General features: G+C 38.5%; 1 protein-coding gene across 5 annotated transcripts in view; it reads left to right on the forward strand.

Moving 5' to 3' along the window:
* HP1BP3 (heterochromatin protein 1 binding protein 3) overlaps positions 1-8082 on the forward strand; it is a 53443-nt gene extending 45361 nt beyond the window's left edge. For 3 of the 5 annotated variants that reach the window (XM_023732135.1, XM_023732136.1, XM_023732139.1), the window contains 3 exons: positions 5711-5824; positions 6312-6602; positions 7582-8082. In XM_023732135.1, coding sequence (XP_023587903.1) covers positions 5711-5824; positions 6312-6602; positions 7582-7615 — 439 coding nt within the window. In that variant the 3' untranslated portion in view covers positions 7616-8082. Of the gene's footprint in view, positions 1-5710; positions 5825-6311; positions 6938-7137; positions 7557-7581 lie in introns of those variants that run through there. The other 2 variants (XM_023732137.1, XM_023732138.1) reach the window with 2 other exon arrangements.
* Positions 8083-8803: the final 721 nt, after the last annotated feature.

Consider the following 8803-nt stretch of genomic DNA (forward strand, 5'->3'; position numbering starts at 1 on the left):
TCTTGTATCCTGAAACTTTGTTGAAATCTTCTATTAGTTCCAGTAGTTTTCTTGTGGATTCTTTGGGGTTTTCTGTGTATAAGATCATATCATACGCCAATAGAGATACTTTGACTTTTTCCCTACCAATTTGGATGCCCTTTATTTTTTTTCTAGCCTGATTGCTCTGGCTCGGACCTCCAGCACAGTGTTGAGTAAGAGTGGTGATAAAGAGTATCCTTGTCTGGTTCCCATTCTCAAGGGGAATGCTTTCAAAGTCTCTCCATTTATGATGAGGTTGGCTGTTGGCTTTGTATACATGCCCTTAATTGTACTGAGGAATTTCCCTTCTATTCCTATTTTGCTGAAAGTTTTTATCATCAGTAGGTGTTGGACTTTTTCAAATCCCTTTTCTGCATCAATTGATAAGACCATGTGGTTCTTGTCTTTTGTTTTATTTGTGTGATGGATTACATTGATTGTTTTTATAATGTTGAGCCATCCCTGCATACCTGGTATAAATCCCACTTGGTCATGGTGAATTATTTTTTTGATATGTTGCTGAAGTCTATTGGCTACAGTTTTGTTGAGGATGTTTGCGTCAATGTTCATGAGGGATATTGCTATGTAATTTTCTTTTTTTGTGGTGTCTTTACCTGGTTTTGGTATCAGGGTTTTGCTGGCTTCATAGAATGAATTTTGGAGTATTCCATCCTTTTTTGTGCTCTGAAATATCTTTAGTAGTAGTGGTGTTAACTCTTCTCTGAAAGTTTGATAAAATTCTCCAGTGAAGCCATCCGGGCCAGGGGTTTTTTTTGTTGGGAGTTTTTAAATTACCTTTTCAATCTCTTCTTTTGTTACGGGTTTATTTAGTTGTTCTACCTCTGTTTGTGTTAGTTTGGGTAGGTAGTGAGTTTCTAGAAATTTCTTCATTTCCTCTAGGTTTTGAAATTTGTTAGAGTACAATTTTTCATACTATTCCGTTGTGATTCTTTTAATTTCAGTTGGGTCTGTTGTGATATCACCCATCTCATTTCTTATAGAGGTTATCTGCTTCCTCTCTTGTTTTTCTTTTGTCAGTTTGGCCAGTGGTTTATCAATTTTGTTGATCGTTTCAGAGAACCAGCTTTTGGTCTTGTTGTTTTTCTATTCTCTATTTCATTTAATTCTGCTCTAATTCTTACTATTTCCTTTCTTCTGGCGCCTGAGGGCTTCTTTTGCTGCTCTCTTTCTGCTTGTCCCAGTTGTAGGGTTAATGTTTTGATTATGGCCCTTTCTTCCTTTTGGATGTGTGCATTTATTGCTATAAACTGACCTGTGAGCACTGCTTTTGCTGTTACCCAAAGGTTCTGGTAGGATGTGTTTTCATTCTTGTTTGATTCTGTGAATTTCTTTATTCCATCCTTAATTTCTTCTGTAACCCAGTAGTTTTTTAACAAGGTGTTGTTCTGTTGCCATGTGTTTAATTTTTTTTCCTTGTTTTTTCTGTTGTTGATTTCTACTTTTATGGTTTTTTGGTCAGAAAGGATGCTTTGTAATATTTCGATGCTTTGGATTTTGCTAAGGCTTGCTTTATGGCCTAATATGTGGTCTATTTTGGAGAATGTTCCATGTGTGTTGGAAAAGAAAGGCTGCTCTTGGGTGGAGTGTTTGGTATATATCTATGACATGCAGCATTTAGCTCTTCCATGTCTTTGTTGAGCTTCTTTCTGGATGTTCTGTCCTTCACCGCAAGTGGTGTGTTGAAGACTGCTACTGCTATTGTGGAGATGGCTATCTCTCTTTTCAATGCTGTTAGAGTTTGTTTTATGTATTTTGGAGCCCTGTCGTTGGATGCGTAAATATTTATTATAGTTATGTCCTCCTGGTGTATTGACCCTTTAATCATTATGTAGTACCTTCCTTATCCTTTGTGGTGGATTTCGCTTTAAAATCTGTTTTGTCAGAGGTTAATATTGCCTCTCCTACTCTTTTTTGAGTGTTGTTTGCTGGGTATATTTTTTCCATCCTTTCAGTTTTAGTTCGTGTCTTTAAGTCTAAGGTGTGTCTCTTGTAGGCAGCATATAGACAGATCATGTTTTTTTATCCAGTCTGCCACTGTCTATCTCTTTGTGGGTGCATTTAGTCCATTTACATTCAGCGTAATTATTGATAGGTATGAGTTTAGTGCTCTCATTTTGATGTCTTTTTGTGTGTGTTGTTCACAGTTTCTTTGTTCTGCTTAATTTTCTGTGCTGATTCATTTTTCTTTATATATTTTCTTTTCATCGTTGTTGATTTTGTGGTTGCTGAGTCTTTATATTTTTCTAGTTTTTTATTTTGACTTGTAGGATTGTTAGTTTTCTTTGTGGTTACCTTAATATTTATCCCTATTTTTCTAAGTTTATACCAGTCTTATTTCTTATATCACCTTGACTTTCTGGCCATATGAAAAATCTGTGTCTACATTTTTTAAGTCCTTCTTTTTTGTTATAATGTTGTCATCTTTTACATATTGACATCTATTTCCCTATTTTCAGTGTTTTAGCTTTGATTTACTTTTGTGACTTCCCTATCTGGGTTAATATCTGGTTGCTCTGTCCTGTGTTCTAGTCTTGGGTTGTTATCTGATGTTACTGATTTTCTAACCAGTGGACTCCCTTTAGTATTTCTCTTAATTTTGGTTTGGTTTTTGCAAATTCCCTAAACTTCTGTTTATTTGAAAATGCCGTAATTTTGCCATCATATTTGAGAGACAGTTTTGCTGGGTATATGATTCTTGGCTGGCAATTTTTTTCCTTCAGGGCTTTGTATATGTCATCCCATTGCCTTCTTGCCTGCATGGCTTCTGCTAAGTAGTCTGAGCTTATTCTTATTGACTCTCCTTCGTAGATGACTTTTCGTTTATCCCTAGCCGCACTTAAAATTCTCTCTTTATCTTTGGTTTTGACAAGTTTGATTATAATATGTCTTGGTGACTTTCTTTTGGGATCTACCTTACATGGGATTTGATGAGCATCTTGGATAGATGTCTTGTCATCTCTCACGATATCGGAAGTTTTCTGCCAACAAATATTCAACAATTCTCTCTGTATTTTCTGTTAACCCCCCCGTTCTCGTACTCCATTCACTTGATAGAGTCTCACATAATTCTTAGGGTTTCTTCATTTTTTTGTAATCCTTTTATCTGATTTTTCCTCAGATAAGTTGGTATCAAGTGCTTTATCTTCCATCTCACTAATTCTGACTTCTGTTGTCTCATTTCTGCTCCTATGACTTTAAATTGAGTTGTGTAATTCTGAAATTTGATTTCTAATCTTCTGGATTTCTGATTGCTGTCTCTGTATGGATTCTTGCAGCCTGTTAAAATTGTCATGCTCTTCTCTTATCTTTTTAATTTCCTCTATTGCGTGTTCTGTGTTTTGCTTAATTTCCTTCCTAATCTCTTAAAGAGTTTTATATATTAATCTTCTGTATTCTGCCTCCAGTAATTCCAAGAAATCTTCCTCCTCTGGAAAATTTCTAGATTCTTTATTTTGGGAGCTTGCTGAAGCCATCATGAATGGCCTCTTCATGTGATTTGATATTGACTGTTGTTTCCGAGCCATTAATAAGTTGGTATATTTATTTATTTTATGTTTCCTTACTGTGTCCTACCTTCTTGTTTTGTTTTGATATGCCCAAATATGCTGTTTGTATGAGCTGTTTTGATTATTGGCACCTTTGAAACTCTGATGTCCTGCCACCAGGTGGTTAGATCTGTTACTAGGTATGTGAGCTCAAGAGTCCGCCCACTCCTCCTGTGTGGATTCAGCTCAGGTGGCCAGGTAGATAGCCACCAAATGTGTGGTGTAGGCTCTCATAGTCCTAGACAAGCATGGGTGATTGGTGTAGGCATAGGCATCTAGCTGCAGCAGGGGGACACACTCTGAGCAAGGCAGGGGGCCGACGGCTGTCCCTGAGTATCCAGGAGGAAGGCAGTTCCCTGTTCCCTAGAGCGCGTAGGTGGGTGGGTTTTGCAGCTGGACTGTGAGCATCTAATGCTGTTGGCTGTAAGGACTAGGGGCACCTCTTATTCATGGGCCCCTGTCTCAGGTGGCTAGGTGGCATGGGTGGAGTCACCAGTCCTCAGGCCCCTGATGTGGGTAGGTGAAGACCCTGCTTAATGGGCAGAGCAGTGTCAAATGTCAAGAACCTGCCACTTCACGGCTGAAACAGTTGAAGTTTGACTTTCAGTATATTCCCTGTTGTACTGAGGTAATGAGGGCCTGTGCTGTTGAGATGGGCCCACACAAGTCTATGTAGGAGGAAAGGCACTCAAAGTCCGTGGATCCCTTGCACCTGTGCCTAGGCAAAGGCGCTATGCCTATCCTGGGTTCCTGGCTTATGGGAGCTGGCAGTTTATTTTTTCCCGTTTGTGAATTTGTTCACTCTCCAAGGCGGGAGAGTGGTTCAGGGCATGTGACAGATCCTACTTCTGGCCCAGCGGACTCGGCAATTGCTGAAGCTGGTCTGGGACCCAGTGCAGAGCAGGGAATTAAGAGGTAAATGGGAGAGGTTTTTCCCTAAGAGGGCTGTTTTTGATCCCCATGGTAGGCCATATGCAAGTACTTATCTCCTGCTGATTAGGGCTGCTTCTCACTGGTTCTTGGTGGCTGTGTAGACTCTCTGGCTCTGGGTCTCTCCTGGTGCGCAAAATGCACCTCCCGAGCCCGGCTGCTTGCCTGCCTCACCGCTCACCAATGAGCTGCTCAGGCCTGAAGGGCTCAGGCTCTTGCCAGGTCAGGTTTGGCAACTCCTTGGTGCTTCCGAACCGTCTCTCCCTTCCCTTGCCACTCAGAACGGTTCCCCAGCTCTGCCTTTGATGTTCAGGGCTCCCAGATTGCCATATGTAATCTAATCACTTGTTTTTTCGGGTCTTTGTTGTAAAAGGGTCCACCGGAAGCATCTGATTACTCTGCCATCTTGTCTTCTCCTCCAACCGAAAATATATTGAGCATTGTTCTTTGCACTGGTGCTATAGCCTTCTTAAAAAATACCTTCATCTCTAGTAAACCACCATTACATGCGCCACTAAGACCATATTCTAGCAAGAGTATAGTATAGCTTTGTTTATTGTATTGTTCTTTGCACACAAACATAAATGTTACTTGGTTGAATGTGTATTATTTGAATTTTTCAAACACTGGTTTAAATTTAATCCTTAAAGTCACACACATAAAATGTATAATTTAAGAACTTTTTAATTAGAAGAATCAGGATTTCTACCATTGAGAGCAAAGAAGACTTAGGGAATCCTGCTGACTTTCTCTAAAACTTTGAAGAGATTCAGGCCTTACAGTACTTTGAAGTTTTTGCCAGTATCATGAAGTTAAAAAGTGTGCTCTGCTATGCAGACCGTTCACTGCCTTATAGACCATTCACTGCTTTAGTATAGTGGCAGACATATCAGACATTCAGGGCCTTAAGTAAATGTTTACTTAGTAAATGATTAAGGATCAGTTTTATTAAATGGAGAGAGGAAGGGAATGAGGTGTAGTCTGGGACTTTTATAGATTTGTTGTAACTTTGTATATGTATTCAAAATTTGTTAAATTGTAACATGATTTTATAATCTAAATTGACTTGCAGAGAGGGCAAAAGGAAGTGGGGAAAGTCTAGGGAAGAGCTTCTAGGTTCACACTCTTCCATAACCTCTGTGGGGCTCTATTTTACCTAAGTTTTTTGTTTATTTGTTTTTTTGTTTTAATAGCCCAGGAGTTCTATTTCCAAAGAAAGAGCCAGAGGATTCTAGAGGTGAAGACGAAGATGAAGATGATTCATCAGAGGAAGACTCTGAGGATGAAGAGCCGCCTCCTAAGAGAAGGTGTGGAAGTGTGAATAACTTCTTGTGGGGAGGGTGATGAGTATTGTAGAACTGGAAAGAGTACTACTAATAGGAGAGGCTGAAGATAGAAGAGTGTTTTTAACAGCTTAGGATCTTAAGTTCTTTGCTTGACATTTGAACTTCTCTTCTTCCTTGAAGATTCAGAGACTCTGAATTTAAGAAGTGCTGTGAACATGTAATTAACTCTTTGGTCAAACCTATCTATATCCAGTTCGGGCATTCAAAGAAGAATAGTCCTATACTTTCCTGGAAGGAACATCATGGAATTGTGTAGACTTCCATGAATTGGTTGAATTTTTATACAACTTTAGTACATCCACTAGTTAAAAAATATTAAATCACATTCCTGTTCTTAACATTGGTGACTTCTGCCTGTGCCATTTATTTTTGACAGAGCATCTGGTTTTCCTTGTAAAGTGAATCTCTTATGTACTAAGTAGTTGCCTTTCCTCTTCGGTTCTCACAGGTTGCAGAAGAAAACCCCAGCCAAGTCCCCAGGGAAGACAGCATCCATGAAGCAGAGAGGATCCAAACCCACAGTTAAAGTCCCTGCTGCCCAGAGGGGGAAAGCTAGGCTCCTGCCCAAGAAAGCGCCTCCCAAGGCCAAAACTCCTGCCAAGAAAGCCAGACCCACACCGTTGGTCATCAAGAAACCTAGTGGTAGCTCTTCAAAGAAGCCAGCAGCCACTGTGAGAAAGGAAGTGAAATTGCCTGGCAAGGGCAAATCCACCATGAAGAAGTCTTTCAAAGCAAAAAAGTAAATATATAGGAAAAGAGGGTATCATGATTAAATGCAAAATCTTATTTTCTAAGGTCAGTGTGCATTTGTTTTAGTTTTGATGCTTATAAAATTACTTTTTTTTTTTCTCCCCTATGAACATTGTGGGGAGGGAATATAAATAAACCAACGTAGACATTTGTTAGCTTTAGGTGCTGTTCTTGGTGCCTGCCCCTCCCCTCAGCCATTTTAATCTCTGCAATAATCCTGGACTTCCCTAAACTATATTTATCCCTTTTCCTCTCCATACCTTATCCCTCTTTCTTTTTTTATGGTCAGCTTTGGCTTTTTTTCCCTCCCCCTTCCAGTTTTATCTAAACAGTTGCAAAGATTTTTATATTTGTAGAAAGCATCAAGAACAGGATGCTGGTCAGGTGCTAGAAGTAAAAAGAAGGCAGTGCAGCCCTGACTAAATAGTAAAACCTCCTTCCTGGACACTTCAGTTATAGCTGTAGTAATTGATCTTATTTATAAAACCACTCCACTAACTTCTTTTCTCCAACTGTTAACACAGATACAGCTTTGAGAATAAGCCAAAACCGTGATCTCATTAGATTCTGAAGATGTAGGACTCCTTGGGCTACTTTCACATTGATCAATTTCCAGATGTTGTTCTCTGGCCCAGGGCTCTGCACTCATTCCCTTAACAGCACGCACACGTTCTCACCACCACTTGGTTTTTGACTGAAGGGAAGTATAGGACTATATTGAATCTGATTTCTCGTGTCACCTGTTACCAAAAATTGAAACATAGAAAATCTTCTTGATCAAATGTTTAAATATATTTTTTAATATTTGGAGCATGAATTGTCACTTCCTGTTTGCCTTTTTTATAAGGAAATGTTGGAGAGTTACATTGTTGTAATGTAGAGTTAAGTGGAAAACATACAATTTGCTAAAATAAACTAGATTCTAGATTCATCTGTGGATTTTTCCTTTCCCTCCTTTCCTTCCACAGCACTTTTGATATCAAGCAAGTGGCTTCCTTTTGAGATTAAAAAAAAGAAAAAAAAAAAAAAGAATGAAGCCCGACTACCTAACTCTTTCTTACTTGTATTTGTTTTGGTATTGTGAAGTTGTGTTAAATAGTATTAGCTTTCTACTTGAAATATCAATTTCTGGTTATCATTTATTTTCCCTGTGGCACTTGACATTTTAATTGTCTTAAACTTTTTGGTGTACATCTTCTGGTCCCTTGAGTGCTGCCAGAGACTAAAAATGTTTGTTTCATATTCATTCCACTTGCATTGTCTTCTGGGATCCCTTCTGCAGCCTAAGCTATGGCTGGGAAATGGACTTGAGAAGATTGGCTTGAATTAGATCCATAATCATGTGTGATCCCATCATGAGTTCATTGGAATTTGTGTTGCATGTAAGGCAATCTTCCCTGTTGTAAATCTTCCTTTTTTTATGTACATATATTTTGAAAAATATGAATAAACATGAAATTTTAAAAGCTGCTGAACTGTAGCTTATATTTAAAAGTTTCTAGTTTGTCCTGAGAAGTAGCCAAGTGTTACCCCCACTTTGAATCTTTTCTATTCCTTGCAATAGTTTCCATCCGTTTCCTTTTTAAATACAAGCTCCAGTTTATTTGCTTTTGAATTCTTAGTGGTAAATGATGTTTCCAGATACATTGAATGCTGATTATTTAATGAGTCAAAGGTTTAAAAAATAAGTTTGCATTTTATTAAGGACTGTATTCAAGAGCATAGACCTTAGTTTTTCGTGACCTTAATGTTCTTGGACTAGAAAAAAGTACAGCATGGTAAAGATTTAACGTATTAACTGTAAAGTCTGTATCGATTCTGGAAAGTAATTCTAATTTGTGCTGTTTGGCAAGCAGTAGTTTCTAATACTGTGGGTGTTTAGAATTCTATACTCTTCTGAATCGAAAGTTGGAAGATTTGGGTTGGTTTCTTTGTTTTATGCTATTGCTCTTGAAAAGATTTATGTAACAATCATCTGGTGGCTGTATTATAATCGGGAGCTCAAGCGTAGTAAGAAGTTTAGACTAAATCATTTAAAGTCCTTTCCAACTCTGATACTCTAGTAACTTCACAGAGTTGAGATAATTTTTACTTCATGTTGCAGAAAAGAGAACCGCAAACCCAAGAGGTAATCCTAGCAATCTTTAACATGGATCAGTGGCTTCAGTACTCTCTGTTCATCGCGTAGTG

Source organism: Trichechus manatus, unplaced genomic scaffold (genome assembly GCF_000243295.1).
Source record: "Trichechus manatus latirostris isolate Lorelei unplaced genomic scaffold, TriManLat1.0 scaffold00048, whole genome shotgun sequence".
Lineage (NCBI taxonomy): Eukaryota > Metazoa > Chordata > Mammalia > Sirenia > Trichechidae > Trichechus > Trichechus manatus.